The sequence below is a fragment of the Oncorhynchus masou genome, unplaced genomic scaffold, assembly GCF_036934945.1.
Source record: "Oncorhynchus masou masou isolate Uvic2021 unplaced genomic scaffold, UVic_Omas_1.1 unplaced_scaffold_1624, whole genome shotgun sequence".
In the NCBI taxonomy this organism is placed as follows: Eukaryota; Metazoa; Chordata; class Actinopteri; order Salmoniformes; family Salmonidae; genus Oncorhynchus; species Oncorhynchus masou.
Genome location: NW_027016825.1, coordinates 33017 through 50467, shown reverse-complemented (window position 1 = coordinate 50467; position 17451 = coordinate 33017). Strand labels below are relative to the sequence as shown.

At 45.7% G+C, this 17451-nt stretch overlaps 1 protein-coding gene across 1 annotated transcript in view; it reads right to left on the bottom strand.

Moving 5' to 3' along the window:
* Positions 1-17451, bottom strand: part of LOC135539198 (transmembrane protein 235-like) — a 40302-nt gene extending 22851 nt beyond the window's left edge. The window contains exons 1-3 of the mRNA XM_064965023.1: positions 17280-17451; positions 15787-15867; positions 10798-10935 (exon numbers count right to left, since the gene is read on the bottom strand). Coding sequence (XP_064821095.1) covers positions 10798-10935; positions 15787-15867; positions 17280-17451 — 391 coding nt within the window. The remainder of the gene's footprint in view (positions 1-10797; positions 10936-15786; positions 15868-17279) is intronic.

The window sequence follows — 17451 nt, the reverse complement described above, 5'->3', positions numbered from 1 at the left end:
AATCTAGAAATGACATGCGGTCTTTATGACATTCTTGGCTGAAGATGAATCAAACCTGTGGTGAGGAACATAAATAACATGGCTCCTTCTTTCCCCAAAAGAAAAATCATCTTTTTTAGGTAAAGTGCTTACGGTTTATATACAGATGACAGAAAGTGTTGCAGAAATAGTCATGGTTTTATTTTATTTCACTGAAATGTGTGTGTGTTTTGCTTATTCATCACAGAGTCTCAGTGTTAGATCTCATTTGATTCTGATGCTGAGTGCAGAGGTGTGTGGGCATCACGTAAGGTGTTCCTACATTAGAGACCAGGAGCTGTTTTTGGGAGGGATACATATGGTGATGACAGAGGTGTGCTGGTGATGAATGAAAGATGTCTTCTTTGTGTGAGATTGTGAACCTGCTCTTTTTCAGAGGCTAGACAGGAACTCATGCCTTCCCCAGCAGAGGAATCTAGATTTCCAGAAAGGCTGATGACAGAGCAGGGTGTTCAAGGTGATGAGCAGGGCTGTTCAGGTGTTTTATTCCTCTAGTGTTCAAGGCTGTTTTATTCCCCTAGTGATGACAGGACTGTTCAGGCTGTTTTATTCCTCTAGTGTTCAAGGCTGTTTTATTCCCTAGAGCAGGGCTGTTCAAGGCTGTTTTATTCCCTCTAGTGTTCTACTGATGAGCAGGGCTGTTCCAGGCTGTTTTATTCCCCTAGAGCAGGGCTGTTCATCACTGGAGCAGGGCTGTTCAAGGCTGTTTTATTCCCCTAGAGCAGGGCTGTTCAAGGCTGTTTTATTCCTCTAGAGCAGGGCTGTTCAAGGCTGTTTTATTCCCTAGAGCAGGGCTGTTCACTGTTTTATTCCCTAGATGTTCATCACTGTTTTATTCCCCTAGAGCAGGGCTGTTCAGGTGTTTTATTCCCCTAGAGCAGGGCTGTTCAAGGCTGTTTTATTCCTCTAGAGCAGGGCTGTTCAAGGCTGTTTTATTCCCTAGAGCAGGGCTGTTCAAGGCTGTTTTATTCCCCTAGAGCAGGGCTGTTCAAGGCTGTTTTATTCAGAGCAGGGCTGTTCATCACTGTTTTATTCCCCCTAGAGCAGGGCTGTTCAAGGCTGTTTTATTCCCCTAGAGCAGGGCTGTTCAAGGCTGTTTTATTCCCCTAGAGCAGGGCTGTTCAAGGTTGTTTTATTCCCCTACAGCAGGGCTGTTCAAGGCTGTTTTATTCCCCTAGAGCAGGGCTGTTCATCACTATTTTATTCCCCTATATCTATTCTACAGCAGAAATGCTGTTCAAGGCTGTTTTATTCCCCTAGAGCAGGGCTGTTCATCGCTGTTTTATGCAGAGCTGTTGGGCTTTCCCTAGAGCAGGGCTGTTCAAGGCTGTTTTATTCCCTACAGCAGGACTGTTCAAGGCTGTTTTATTCCCCTAGAATCAAGGCTGTTTTATTCCCCCTAGAGCAGGACTGTTCAAGGCTGTTTTATTCCCCTAGAGCAGGAACATTCCCCTAAGAGCTGTTCAACTGTTTTATTCCCCTAGAGCAGAGCTGTTCAAGGCTGTTTTATTCCCCTACAGCAGGACTGTTCATCACTGTTTTATTCCCCTAGTAATCACTGTTTTATTCCCCTAAAGCAGAGCTGTTCAAGGCTGTTTTATTCCCCTACAAGAGCTGTTCGGGCTGTTTTATTCCCTAGAGCAGAGCTGTTCATCACTGTTTTATTCCCCTAAGCAGGACTGTTAATCACTATTCCCTAATAAGTCTAGAAATACAGCAGGACTGTTCAAGGCTGTTTTATTCCTACAGCAGGGCTGTTCAAGGCTGTTTTATTCCCCTAGGAGCAGGGCTGTTCAAGGCTGTTTTATTCCCCTACAGCAGAGCTGTTCAAGGCTGTTTTATTCACAGCAGGGCTGTTCATCGCTGTTTTATTCCCCCTACAGCAGAGCTGTTCAAGGCTGTGAGCAGGGCTGTTCATCACTGTTTTATTCCCCTACAGCAGAGCTGTTCATGATCACTGTTTTATAGGACTGTTCAAGGCTGTTTTATTCCCCTAGAGCAGGGCTGTTCATGGCTCCCTAGAGCAGAGCTGTTCAAGGCTGTTTTATTCCCCTAGAGCAGGACTGTTCATCACTGTTTTATTCCCCTAGAGCAGAGCTGTTCATCACTGTTTTATTCCCCTAAAGCAGAGCTGTTTAAGGCTGTTTATTCCCCTACAGCAGAGCTGTTAATCACTGTTTTATTCCCCTAGAGCAGAGCTGTTCAACCCCTAGAGCAGGACTGTTAATCACTGTTTTATCTCAGGGCTGTTCAAGTGTTTTATTCCCCTACAGCAGGACTTTCTGTTTTATTCCCCTACAGCAGGACTGTTCAAGGCTGTTTATTCCCCTAGAGCAGGCTGTTCTGTTTTATTCCCCTACAGCAGGGCTGTTCAAGATTCCCCTAGAGCAGGGCTGTTGCCCCTACAGCAGAGCTGTTCAAGGCTGTTTTATTCCCCTAGAGCAGGGCTGTTCATCGCTGTTTTATTCCCCTACAGCAGAGCTGTTCAAGGCTTCGAGTGGGGCTGTTCAAGGCTGTTTTATTCCCTACAGCAGGACTGTTCAAGGCTGTTTTATTCCCCTAGAGCAGGGCTGTTCAAGGCTGTTTTATTCCCCTAGAGCAGGGCTGTTCAAGGCTGTTTTATTCCCCTAGAGCAGGACTGTTCATCATTCCCCTAGAGCAGGCTGTTCAAGGCTGTTTTATTCCCCTAGAGCAGAGCTGTTCAAGGCTGTTTTATTCCCCTAGAGCAGGACTGTTCATCACTGTTTTATTCCCCTAGAGCAGATCATCACTGTTTTATTCCCCTAAAGCAGAGCTGTTCAAGATTTTATTCCCCTGCAGAGCTGTTCGAGGCTGTTTTATTCCCCTAGAGCAGAGCTGTTCATCACTGTTTATTCCCCTAGAGCAGGACTGTTAATCACTGTTTTATTCCCCTAGAGCAGGGCTGTTCAAGTCTGTTTTATTCCCCTACAGCAGGACTGTTCAAGGCTGTTTTATTCCCCTACAGCAGGGCTGTTCAAGGCTGTTTTATTCCCCTACAGCAGGGCTGTTCAAGGCTGTTTTATTCCCCTGCAGGGCTGTTCAAGGCTGTTTTATTCCCCTACAGCAGGGCTGTTCATCACTGTTTTGTTCTACAGCAGGGCTGTTCAAGGCTGTTTTATTCCCTAGAGCAGGGCTGTTCAAGGCTGTTTTATTCCCCTACAGCAGGGCTGTTCATCACTGTTTTATTCCCCTGCAGCACTGTTCAAGGCTGTTTTATTCCCCCAGGGCTGTTCATCACTATTTTATTCCTCTACAGCAGGGCTGTTCATCGCTGTTTTATTCCCCTACAGCAGAGCTGTTCAAGTTTTATTCCCCTAGAGCAGGGCTGTTCAATGCTGTTTTATTCCCCTACAGCAGGACTGTTCAAGGCTGTTTTATTCCCCTAGAGCAGGGCTGTTCAAGGCTGTTTTATTCCCCTAGAGCAGGGCTGTTCAAGGCTGTTTAATTCCCCTAGAGCAGGACTGTTCATCGCTGTTTTATTCCCCCTAGAGCAGAGCTGTTCAAGGCTGTTTTATTCCCCTAGTTTGTTTTATTCCCCTAGAGCAGGACTGTTCATCACTGTTTTATTCCCCTAGAGCAGCAGAGCTGTTCAAGGCTGTTTTATTCCCCTACAGCAGAGCTGTTCAAGTTTTTATTCCCCTAGAGCAGGGCTGTTCATGCACTGTTTTATTCCCCTAGAGCAGGACTGTTCATCGCTGTTTTATTCCCCTAGAGCAGAGCTGTTCAAGGCTGTTTTATTCCCCTAGAGCAGAGCTGTTCAAGGCTGTTTTATTCCCCTAGAGCAGGACTGTTCATCACTGTTTTATTCCCCTAGAGCAGAGCTGTTCATCACTGTTTTATTCCCCTAAAGGCTGTTCAAGGCTGTTTTATTCCCCTACAGCAGAGCAGGCTGTTTATTCCCCTAGAGCAGGCTGTTCTCACTGTTTTATTCCCCTAGAGCAGGACTGTTTTATTCCCCTAGAGCAGGGCTGTTCAAGTCTGTTTTATTCCCCTAGAGCAGGACTGTTCAAGGCTGTTTTATTCCCTACAGCAGGGCTGTTTTTTTATTCCCCCTAGAGCAGGGCTGTTCAAGGCTGTTTTATTCCCCTACAGCAGGACTGTTCAAGGCTGTTTTATTCCCCTACAGCAGGGCTGTTCATCACTGTTTTTATTCCCTACAGCAGGGCTGTTCAAGGCTGTTTTATTCCCCTAGAGCAGGGCTGTTCAAGTTTTTATTCCCCTACAGCAGGGCTGTTCATCACTGTTTTATTCCCCTACAGCAGGGCTGTTCAAGGCTGTTTTATTCCCCTAGAGCAGGGCTGTTCATCACTATTTTATTCCCCTACAGCAGGGCTGTTCATCGCTGTTTTATTCCCCTACAGCAGGACTGTTTTATTTCATGTTCACTGTTTTATTCCCCTACAGCAGGACTGTTCAAGGCTGTTTTATTCCCCTAGAGCAGGCTGTTCAAGGCTGTTTTATTCCCCTAGAGCAGGGCTGTTCAAGGCTGTTTTATTCCCCTAGAGCAGGACTGTTCATACGCTGTTTTATTCCCCTAGAGCAGAGCTGTTCAAGGCTGTTTTATTCCCCTAGAGCAGGCTGTTCAAGGCTGTTTATTCCCTAGAGCAGGACTGTTCATCACTGTTTTATTCCCCTAGAGCAGAGCTGTTCATCACTGTTTTATTCCCCTAAAGCAGGCTGTTCAAGGCTGTTTTGTTCAGAGCTGTTCAGGCTGTTTTTATTCCCCTAGAGCAGAGCTGTTCATCACTGTTTTATTCCCCTAGAGCAGGACTGTTCATCACTGTTTTATTCCCCTAGAGCAGGGCTGTTCAAGTCTGTTTTATTCCCCCTACAGCAGGACTGTTCAAGGCTGTTTTATTCCCCCCTAGAGCAGGGCTGTTCAAGGCTGTTTTATTCCCCTACAGCAGGGTTCATCAGGCTGTTTTATTCCCCTAGAGCAGGGCTGTTCAAGGCTGTTTTATTCCCCTACAGCAGGACTGTTCATCACTGTTTTATTCCCCTAGAGCAGGACTGTTCATCACTGTTTTATTCCCCTAGAGCTGTTCAAGTCTGTTTTATTCCCCTACAGCAGGACTGTTCATGTTTTATTCCCCTACAGCAGGGCTGTTCAAGGCTGTTTTATTCCCCTAGAGCAGGGCTGTTCAAGGCTGTTTTATTCCCCTACAGCAGGGCTGTTCATCACTGTTTTATTCCCCTACAGCAGGGCTGTTCATCACTGTTTATTCCCATAGGCAGGGCTGTTCAAGGCTGTTTTATTCCCCTACAGCAGGGCTGTTCAAGGCTGTTTTATTCCCCTAGAGCAGGGCTGTTCATCACTGTTTTATTCCCCTAGAGCAGGGCTGTTCAAGGCTGTTTTATTCCCCTAGAGCAGGGCTGTTCATCACTGTTTTATTCCCCTAGAGCAGGGCTGCTGTTCATTTCCCCTACAGCAGAGCTGTTCAAGGCTGTTTTATTCCCTAGAGCAGGGCTGTTCAAGGCTGTTTTATTCCCCTAGAGCAGGACTGTTCAAGGCTGTTTTATTCCCCTAGAGCAGGGCTGTTCAAGGCTGTTTTATTCCCCTAGAGCAGGGCTGTTCAAGGCTGTTTTATTCCCCTAGAGCAGGACTGTTCATAACTGTTTTATTCCCCTAGAGCAGAGCTGTTCAAACTGTTTTATTCCCCTAGAGCAGAGCTGTTCAAGGCTGTTTTATTCCCTAGAGCAGGACTGTTCATCACTGTTTTATTCCCCTAGAGCAGAGCTGTTCATCACTGTTTTATTCCCCTAAAGCAGAGCTGTTCATGTTTTATTCCCCTAGAGCAGGCTGTTCATAGGCTGTTTTATTCCCCTAGAGCAGAGCTGTTCATCACTGTTTTATTCCCCTAGAGCAGGACTGTTAATCACTGTTTTATTCCCCTAGAGCAGGGCTGTTCAAGTCTGTTTTATTCCCCTACAGCAGGACTGTTCAGATTCCCCTAGAGCAGGGCTGTTCAAGGCTGTTTTATTCCCCTATAACTGTTTTATTCCCCTAGAGCAGGGCTGTTCAAGGCTGTTTTATTCCACTACTGTTCATCATGTTTTATTCCCCTAGAGCAGGATTGTTCATCACTGTTTTATTCCCCTAGAGCTGGGCTGTTCAACTGTTTTATTCCCCTAGAGCAGGACTGTTCATCACTGTTTTTATTCCCCTAGAGCAGAGCTGTTCAAGGCTGTTTTATTCCCCTAGAGCAGGACTGTTCATCACTGTTTTATTCCCTAGAGCTGGGCTGTTCAAGGCTGTTTTATTCCCCTAGAGCAGGGCTGTTCATAGCTGTTTTATTCCCCCAGAGCAGGAAGGCTGTTTTATTCCCCTAGAGCAGGGCTGTTCATCGATGTTTTATTCCCCTAGAGCAGAGCTGTTTCTGTTTTATTCCCCTAGAGCAGGGCTGTTAATCACTGTTTTATTCCCCTAGGCAGGGCTGTTCAAGGCTGTTTTATTCCCCTAGAGCAGGGCTGTTCATCACTGTTTTATTCCCCTACAGCAGGGCTGTTCAAGGCTGTTCTATTCCCCTAGAGCAGGGCTGTTCATCACTGTTTTATTCCCCTACAGCAGGGCTGTTCAAGGCTGTTATATTCCCCTAGAGCAGGGCTGTTCATCGCTGTTTTATTCCCCTAGAGCAGGGCTGTTTTATTCCCCTAGAGCAGGACTGTTCATAACTGTTTTATTCCCCTAGAGCAGGGCTGTTCATAACTGTTTTATTCCCCTAGAGCAGGGCTGTTCAAGGCTGTTCTATTCCCCTACAGCAGGGCTGTTCATAACTGTTTTATTCCCCTACAGCAGGGCTGTTCAAGGCTGTTCTATTCCCCTAGAGCAGGGATGTTCAATGTTGGTCCTGGAGGGACAAAATACTCCTGTTTTTCATCCTCTCCTGTTAATCAGGGTCTGGTTCAGACCTGGGAAACCAGGTTAGTGCAATTAATAACTAGAAACAAGAAACGGAAGTGTTTTGGACCTCCGGGACGTAGTTGAACAGCCCTGTCCTAGAAGCTGGAAGTAGCAAAGGTTCAGCTGCAGAGCAGTGTCCCTGGGGCAGGTTAGGGGTTCAGTGTCTTGTTACAGAGCAGAGCGGCTGGGGCAGGTTAGTGGTTCAGTGTCTTGCTGCAGAGCAGAGCGGCTGGGGCAGGTTAGGGGTTCAGTGTCTTGTTACAGAGCAGAGCGGCTGGGGCAGGTTAGTGGTTCAGTGTCTTGCTGCAGAGCAGAGCGGCTGGGGCAGGTTAGTGGTTCAGTGTCTTGCTGCAGAGCAGAGCGGCTGGGGCAGGTTAGTGGTTCAGTGTCTTGCTGCAGAGCAGAGCGGCTGGGGCAGTGTCTTGCTGCAGAGCAGAGCGGCTGTTAGGGGTTCAGTGTCTTGCTGCAGAGCAGAGCGGCTGGGGCAGGTTAGGGGTTCAGTGTCTTGCTGCAGAGCAGTGTCCCTGGGGCAGGTTAGGGGTTCAGTGTCTTGCTGCAGAGCAGAGCCCCTGGGGCAGGTTAGTGGTTCAGTGTCTTGCTGCAGAGCAGAGCGGCTGGGGCAGGTTAGGGGTTCAGTGTCTTGCTGCAGAGCAGAGCGGCTGGGGCAGGTTAGTGGTTCAGTGTCTTGCTGCAGAGCAGAGCCGCTGGGGCAGGTTAGGGGTTCAGTGTCTTGCTGCAGAGCCGCTGGGGCAGGTTAGTGGTTCAGTGTCTTGCTGCAGAGCAGAGCCGCTGGGGCAGGTTAGTGGTTCAGTGTCTTGGAGCAGGTTAGAGGTTGGCAGTTAGTTCAGTGTGCTGCAGAGGATTTCAGTGTCGGGGGCAGGTTAGGGTTCAGTGTCTTGCTGCAGGTTTAGTGGTTCAGTGTCTTGCTGCAGAGCAGAGCGCTGGGGCAGGTTAGTGGTTCAGTGTCTTGCTGCAGAGCAGAGCGGCTGGGGCAGGTTAGTGGTTCAGTGTCTTGTGCAGAGAGGAGAGCGCTGGGGCAGGTTAGTGGTTCAGTGTCTTGCTGCAGAGCAGAGCGCCTGGGGCAGGTTAGGGTTCAGTGTCTTGCTGCAGAGCAGAGCGTGCTGGGGCAGGTTAGTGGTTCAGTGTTAGTGGTTCTTCTTGCTGCAGAGCCGCTGAGCAGTGTTTTGCTGGGGCAGGTTAGTGGTTCAGTGTCTTGCTGCAGAGCAGAGCCGCTGGGGCAGGTTAGGGGTTCAGTGTCTTGCTGCAGAGCAGAGCCGCTGGGGCAGGTTAGTGGTTCAGTGTCTTGTTACAGAGCAGAGCCGCTGGTTAGTGGTTCAGTGTCTTGCTGCAGAGCAGAGCCGCTGGGGCAGGTTAGTGGTTCAGTGTCTTGCAGAGCCGCTGGGGCAGGTTCAGTGTTTTGCTGCAGAGCCGCCTGGGGCAGGTTAGTGGTTCAGTGTCTTGCTGCAGAGCCGCTGGGGCAGGTTAGTGGTTCAGTGTCTTGCTGCAGAGCAGGTTAGCAGTGCTGGGGCAGGTTTAGTGGTTCAGTGTCTTGCTGCAGAGCCGCTGGGGCAGGTTAGTGGTTCAGTGTCTTGCTGCAGAGGCAGGTTAGTGGTTCAGTGTCTTGCTGCAGAGCAGACCGCTGGGGCAGGTTAGTGTTCAGTGTCTTGCTGCTGGGGCAGGTTAGTGGTTCAGTGTCTTGCTGCAGAGCAGGTTAGTGGTTCAGGCTGGGGCGCTGGGGCAGGTTAGGTGTCTTGTTCAGTGTCTTGCTGCAGAGCCGCTGGGGCAGGTTAGTGGTTCAGTGTCTTGCTGCAGAGCAGAGCGGCTGGGGCAGGTTAGTTCAGGTTTTGCTGCAGTGTCTTGCTGCAGAGCCGCTGGGGCAGGTTAGTTTCAGTGGCTTCAGTTAGTCTTGCTGCAGAGCAGAGCGGCTGGGGCAGGTTAGTGGTTCAGTGTTTTGCTGCAGAGCAGAGCCGCTGGGGCAGGTTAGTGGTTCAGTGTCTTGTTACAGAGCCGCTGGGGCAGGTTAGGGGTTCAGTGTCTTGCTGTGTTTCCCCTGGGGCAGGTTAGGGGTTCAGTGTCTTGTTGCAGTGCCCCTGGGGCAGGTTAGAGGTTCAGTGTTTTGCTGCAGAGCAGAGCCGCTGGGGCAGGTTAGTGGTTCAGTGTCTTGTTACAGAGCCGCTGAGGCAGGTTAGGGGTTCAGTGTCTTGCTGTGTTTCCCCTGGGGCAGATTAGGGGTTCAGTGTCTTGTTGCAGTGCCCCTGGGGCAGGTTAGGGGTTCAGTGTCTTGCTGCAGTGCCCCTGGGGCAGGTTAGTGGTTCAGTGTCTTGCTGCAGTGCCCCTGGGGTGCTGGTTTAGGTCCACTTGTAGAATCTGTGCCAAGGCACATTGAAGCTCTTTTGGGAGCAACACCCTATTAAAACACTTTATGTTGGTGTTTCCTTTATTTTAGCAGTTACCTTTATGTGTTTGTGATAAAACTTAAAGAGCCACTGAACACGCAGATTGGTACATGTTTTTTTTTGTTGCTCATTCGATAAACAAGATTTCAGTTTTCTGGCCGATTTCACATTTGGTTCTTGATGTTTGTTCCCCATGAGACACTGTTGACGTGGAAGCCTATTTCCCTTCCTCAAAGTCCCAAGAATGAATCTAAAATAACTCAAGACATTTTACATCTAACTAAGGTATTTGGTGCAGTATTTCTCAAGTGATAAAATGCACAATGTGATGTCTTGTGTAAAAAGTCGGAGCTTCTGGGCAGGCCTGTCTAACTGTCAATGCTATTGGATAGACAGCAATCTCCACAGCTGTTCAGCCCATGTTAATAGGCAAATGGACATTGTCAAATCAAAACCCAACCTTCATTTGCCCAGTGTGATGCACAGATGTTACAAACTCTGTTGTAGACAAAACTGACTTTACGACCAAAACTATTCTATTTACACTTTGTAGTCAATTATGACACTAGAATAATTGTTTCTGACTCATATTGATGCCTCAAAAGGATTAGTTGCCTCTTAAAAGGCAGTCGCTCTTTAATCCACAGTTGTTGTTGTTTTGAGGGGGGGGGGCTGTTCATCTTCTGCAGCTAAATGATGCTCTCTGGTGTATTTTACACTCCTGTGGCTGGATCTACGGGCTTGGGCATTCAGCCCCGAGAAGCCCCTGCATTCGGCCCCGAGAAGCCCCTGCAATATCTCGACATATTTGCTGTCATCTCTAAAAATCCTTGAATGAGGTTATTTAAGCCTGTTCCGGAGAGAAAACTGAGTTGATTTTAAAGCTGAAAGCAACCTTCAATTGAATAAAGACAACAGTATGAGAATGTGTGTACTCAAATCCTCCCACACATCCACACACACTGACAGCTAGAAAATGCCCACTGGTCTTTAACCTTTCAGCATCATGCACTGAACAATTTCAGCCGAAAGCAGTTGAACAAGACATTCATATCAGTACAACATAGAATCAATCTAAAATAACAATTTCACTGCCACAAGCTCCAGAATAACATAAAAACATGGGTTCATATTGTTTTCTTTCAAAAGGTTCACCTTGAGTGCCAGGTGGGCAGCACTTTTGGACTATTCTATTGTATCCATTGTGCTGGGAAAGCTCAAGCAAACACAAATACTATTTTAACCCTTGTCTGAAAACCAGGGTTGTGTTCATTAGGGCACACAACAGAATTTGAAAAAATCTATAAAAAAAATAAAATAAGAGTGTTTCTCATTGGACAAGTCCATGTAGTCCCCGTTTCAGTCCGTTCTCTTCCAATTAGTGCCTAATGAACACAACCCAGGCCTGAACACCAGGGGATGCTCCAGAAAGTCACTTACTGCAGAAGAGGAAGTAGGATGCGGAGCCGACCAGCAGGCTGGGATTCCTGGCCAGAGAGCTGACCAGACCACAGATCCCTCCCAACACCACCAGCAACAGACTGAGAGGCAGCAGGGTGACTATAACCTTGTGGGAGTCTGCAGAGAGACCCAGAATGCAAAGCAGGGTTACTGTGAGCTGGAGAAATACACTGTACATTGTCCTCTCACAAAAAACATTTCTGCATGGTGTGTGTGTGTGAGCAGGTCCGTTTCTAGCGTTTCGGGGACCATAAGCGATATTTGGTTGGGGGGGACCCACCACCTCACGGTAATGCCTCCCCACCTCACGGTAATGCCCCCCCACCTCAAGGTAATGCCCCCCACCTCACAGTAATGCCCCCCCACCTCACGGGCAAAAAAAAGGTAATGCCCCCCCTCTTGGTGGCCGAGAGAATGATTTGCAGCTTTGAAGTTAATGTCTTGCAATTCTACCCATTTTGCATAGAGAAATATTATTTCGCATGGGCTAATTAAGTGACTGTCAATGATTGACATAACAAGAGGAAAACTGCAGATGCACTAACAAACTTCAAAATTGTATTCTACAATTCTAACTCTCAACATTACGTTGAGACCCAGGCTGACTTACTAAATCGGGTTGTGGGCCCCCTAGTTGCCACTTATGTTGCTTATGCCTAGAAACATCACTGTGTGCTTGAGGGTGTGTGTGGGGGGGCATTCAGACCCCTTGACTTTTTCCACATTTTGTTACGTTACAGTCTTATTTTAAAATAGATTAAATTATTTGTTTCCCATCATCAATCTACACACAATACCCCATAATGACAAGAGAAAACAGGTTTTCAGAAATGTTTGCAAATTTACCTTATTTACATAAGTATTCAGACCCTTTGCTATGAGACTCAAAATTGAGCTCAGGTGCACTCTGTTTCCATGAATCATCTTAGAGATGTTTCTACAACTTGATTGGAGTCCACCTGTGTTAAATTAAATTGATTGGACAGGATTTGGAAAGGCACACACAAGTCTATATAAGGTCCCACAGTTGACAGTGCATGTCAGAGCAAAAACCAAGCCATGCGGTCAAGGAATTGTCTGTAGAGCTTTGAGACAGGATTGTGTCGAGGCACAGATCTGGAGAAGGGTACCTAAACATTTCTGCGGCATTGAAGGTCCACAAGAACACAGTGGCCTCCATCATTCTTAAATGAAAGACGTTTGGAACCACCAAGACTCTTCCTAGAGCCTGCAACCTGGCCAAACTGAGCAATCGGGGAGAGGGGCCTTGGTCAAGGAGGTGGCCAAGAACCCGATGGTCACTCTGACAGAACTCCAGAGTTCCTCTGTGGAGATGGGAGAACCTCCCAGAAGGACAACCATCTCTGCAGCACTCCACCAATCAGGCCTTTATGGTAGAGTGGCCAGACAGAGGCCACTCCTCAGTAAAAGGCTCATGACAGCATGCTTGGAGTTTGCCAAAAGGAACCTTAAGGACTCTCAGACCATGAGAAACAAGATGCTCTGGTATGATGAAACCAAGATTGAACCCATTGGCCTGAATACCAATAGTGATATCTGGAAGAAACCTGGCACCATCCGTATGGTGAAGCATGGTGGTGGTAGCACCATTACGTTTTTCAGCTGCAGTGACTGGGAGAGTAGTCAGGATCGAGGGAAAGATGAACGACACAAAGTACAGAGAGATCCTTGATGAAAAAATGCTCCAGAGCGCTCAGGACCTCAAACTGGGATGAAGGTTCACCTTCCAACAGGACAACGACCCTAAGCACACAGCTAAGACAACACAGGAGTGGCTTCGGGACAAGTCTCGGAATGTCATTGAGTGGCCCAGCCAGAACCCAGACTTGAACCCTACCGAACATCTTTAGAGAGACCAGAAAATAGCCGTGCAGCAACGCTCCCCATCCATCCTGACAGAGCTTGAGGATCTGCAGAGAATAATGGGAGAAACTCCCCAAATACAGGTGTGACAAGCTTGTAGTGTCATACCCAAGAAGACTCGAGGCTGTAATTGCTGCCAAAGGTGCTTCAACAAAGTCCTGAGTACTTTCCGAATACACTGTATATCCAAAAGATCAACAACAAAAAAGAAACCCTTTGTTTGTCAGCTTGGTCTGTTTTACCACCGTCGTCCTGAAATACTATTTGTCCTCAAGACAAGTATCCACTATAGGCCAACAAAAGCCCAACTACATTTGAAGTCTAAAGTTTACATACACTTAGGTTGGAGTCATTAAAACTTGTTTTTCAACCACACCACAAATTTCTTGTTAACAAACTATAGTTTTGGCAAGTCGGTTAGGATATCTACTTTGTGCATGACACAAATAATTTTTCCAAAAATAGTTTACAGACAGATTATTTCACTTATAATTCACTGTATCACAATTCCAGTGGGTCAGAAGTTTACATACACTAAGATAACTGTGCTTTTAAACAGCTTGAAAAATTCCAGAAAATGATGCCATGGCTTTAGAAGCTTCTGATTGGCTAATTGACATCATTTGAGCCAAATGGAGGTGTACCTGTGGATGTATTTCAAGGCCTACCTTCAAACTCAGTGCCTCTTTACTTGACATCATGAGAAAATCAAAAGAAATCAGCCAAGATCCAGAAATGCTTTTGTAGACCTTCACAAGTCTGGTTCATCCTTAGGAGCAATTTCCAAACACCTGAAGGTACCACGTTAATCTGTACAAACAATAGTACACAAGTATAAACATCATGGAACCACACAGCCGTGATACCGCTCAGGAAGGAGGCGCGTTCCGTCTCCTAGAGATTAACGTACTTTGGTGCGAAAAGTGCAAATCAATCACAGAACAACAGCAAAGGACCTTGTGAAGATGCTGGAGGAAACAGGTACAAAAGTATCTATATCCACAGTAAAAACTAGTTCTATATCGACGTAACCTGAAAGGCCGCTCAGCAAAGAAGGCACCACTGCTCCAAAACCTCCATGAAAAAGCCAGACTACAGTTTGCAATTGCTCATGGGGACAAAGATCGTACTTTTTGGATAAATGTCCTCTGGTCTGATGAAACAATAATAGAACTGTTTGGCCATAATGTCCATCGTTATGTTTGGAGGAAAAATTATGTGGATATATTGAAGCAACATCTCGAGACATCAGTCAGGAAGTTCAAGCTTGGTCGCAAATGGGTCTTCCAAATGGACAATGACCCCAAGCATACTTCCAAAGTTGTGGCAAAATGGCTTAAGGACAACAAAGTCAAGGTGTTGGAGTGGCCATCACAAAGCCCTGACCTCAATCCCATAGAACATTTGCGGGCAGAATTGAAAAAGCATGTGCGAACAAGGAGGCCTACAAACCTGACTCAGTTACACCAGCTTTGTCAGAAAGAATGGGCCGAAATTCACCCAACTTATTGTGGGAAGCTTGTGGAAGGCAACCCAAAACTTTTGACCCAAGTTAAACAATTTAAAGTCAATGCTATCAAATACAAATTGAGTGTATGTAAAATTTGTACTAGGATTAAATGTCAGGAATTGTGAAAAACTGAGTTTAAATGTATTTGGCTAATGTAAACTTCCAACTTCAACTGTATGTGCTTAGTAATGAACTTTATAATTTTATGGGGTCTATATTGTATTGTTAAAGTGGAGTGCAATAATGTTGATTCACTTTGCAAACATTGAGCCCATCGTACAGACTCAACAATCTGTGCTGTTTTGTGTGGATGTGACAGAGATAGAACTAACAGCTGTGCCCTAAATGGTGTAAAGAACTGAAGTAAAAATACTTGAATTACTACTTAAGTCGTTTTTTGGGGTATCTGTACTTTACTATTTATATTTTTGACTACTTTTACTTTTACTCCACTACATTCCTAAAGAAAATAATGTACTTTTTACTCCATGCTTTTTCCCAGACAACCAAAAGTACTCGTTACATTTTGAATACTTAGCAGGACAGCAAAATGGTCAAATTCCCACACTTATCAAGAGTCATCTCTACTGCCTCTGATCTGAAAGACTTACTAAACACGCATGCTTTATCTGTAAATGATGTCTGAGTGTTGGTGTGTGCCCCTGGCTATCTGTAAATGATGTCTGAGTGTTGGTGTGTGCCCCTGGCTATCTGTAAATGATGTCTGAGTGTTGGTGTGTGCCCCTGGCTATCTGTAAATGATGTCTGAGTGTTGGTGTGTGCCCCTGGCTATCTGTAAATGATGTCTGAGTGTTGGTGTGTGCCCCTGGCTATCTGTAAATGATGTCTGAGTGTTGGTGTGTGCCCCTGGCTATCTGTAAATGATGTCTGAGTGTTGGTGTGTGCCCCTGGCTGTCTGTAAATGATGTCTGAGTGTTGGTGTGTGCCCCTGGCTATCTGTAAATGATGTCTGAGTGTTGGTGTGTGCCCCTGGCTATCTGTAAATGATGTCTGAGTGTTGGTGTGTGCCCCTGGCTATCTGTAAATGATGTCTGAGTGTTGGTGTGTGCCCCTGGCTATCTGTAAATGATGTCTGAGTGTTGGTGTGTGCCCCTGGCTATCTGTAAATGATGTCTGAGTGTTGGTATGTGCCCCTGGCTATCTGTAAATGATGTCTGAGTGTTGGTGTGTGCCCCTGGCTATCTGTAAATGATGTCTGAGTGTTGGTGTGTGCCCCTGGCTATCTGTAAATGATGTCTGAGTGTTGGTGTGTGCCCCTGGCTATCTGTAAATTAAAAAAATAACAAGAACATGGTGCCGTCTGGTTTGCTTAAAACAAGGAATTTTTTATAATTCATACTATTATATTATACTATCATATTATTTTCTATTAAGGTATCTTTACTTTTACTCAAGTATGACAATTGGTTACTTTTTCCACCACTGCTACTTTTTACCAGGGCTCATGGGTTAAATGTTATGCACTATGTAGGGAATAGGGTGCCATTTGGGACCCAAATATAGTCTTCATGTCAAAGGCGTCGGAGGCCACATAGCAGAGGCCACATACTCACTGATAAGGTGCTTCTCTATGTCAGTTTTGTTGGAGGTATCCACAAAGAAGGACTGAATTGGCCAAGAGGTGGCATTTCTCCCTGTAAAAAGAGCAAACAGAAGATATGTGCTGACCTTTCAGACCGGTAGACGATAAGTAAAATGGCATGCATGACTGTACGTCGCTTCGGATAAAAGCTTCTGCTAAATGGCAGATATTGCATAATATGTTGGACCGCTCAGACTGGTAGACATACATGACAATGTTAAAGTACCAGTCAAAAGGTAGGCCTATGACACAACACACCTATGGCTGTGTCACACCCATATGGTTGCTAATATCCGATTACTAAGTGTGTGCCTAACATCGACAGCTGCTTCACCGCTGAGCTCTGACAGAACTCTTTACAGGCCATGAATCAACAAATCTATAGCAAGGATTTATACTGTTGACACACTGTACTGCAGTAGTGTGGTGTAACACTTGACTTGATACACTAACAGACACTGCAGGCGCTCCCTACGTAATGTGTCACTCCCCTATGTTTGCATCCCAAATAGCACCTTATTTCCTATGTAGTGCACTACTTTTGACCAGAGCTCTATGAGAATAGGGTGTGATTTGGGACGCACACACTGTCTGGAACATGAAATATCCTCTAGCCTGACTGAGATGCAGTTGAAAAAACAGCCGGAAAGATACAGGTGAGCTATGTGAATAATAATAATACAATGAATATTATTAATAATAATAATAATCAATAACAATCAGATTAATAATAATAACAGTAATAATAATAAAACGAAAAATAACAACAATAATAATGATAATATTAATAGCAATCATAATAATATGATTAACAATAATGTATATGCAAATTGTAAATGAGCAGGAGTACAATAAAACATATGTGGAAAAAAATGCTTCGAAAGTGCACCTGTTTATTGCAATGTCCTGTGCATGCAAATGCGTCTCGGGTGGGGAAGAGATTAGCTGGCATACAACAGAGATGGCTATGGACCAGCATTGGGTCCATTCTGAATGGGGTAGCATTTTGAAAGTGAAACTCGATTCAGTTTTTGATGTTGAATTTAAATAAATGTAATCTAAAATAAAGTGAGGAAAACAAAAATGTGATGAGGTTGAATAAACATTGAAAAGTGATTGGATTTGCAAAAAGGCATTAATTTACGGAATTTCTTATTTTTTTCCATCCAACTTTTAACCTAAAGGACATTTTTGGTTGATGTCACGTTTAATTCACGTTAGTTGACAACTCAACCAAATATACATTAAAATTAGACGTTGAACGGACGTCTGTGGCCAGTGGGTCGTGTAAGCAGGCTGACATGGGTGGTGGAACAGGTAGACTCCGTTGTTTAAATTTGGCATGTGTATTTCAAGTTATATGACAAGCTACCAGAAAACACAGCGCAATATTGAACCGCAATATCAAAGTGTGCTAGGCTATGGCATTTAATTTGGGGTGCTTAAATAAATACGTGGACATACCTTCACGGATCCTCCAGAGACCGGAATGCGAACTCAGGTCCTCCAAGTCCGACTGGTTTGCCTTGTTCACATCGATGATGTACCAATAGTCGCTGCCAATTGCCACAGCAAGAAAGCTGAAGCTGAGTAAACCTGAAAAGCCAGCCGTGATAACAACCATTCCGTACTTCAT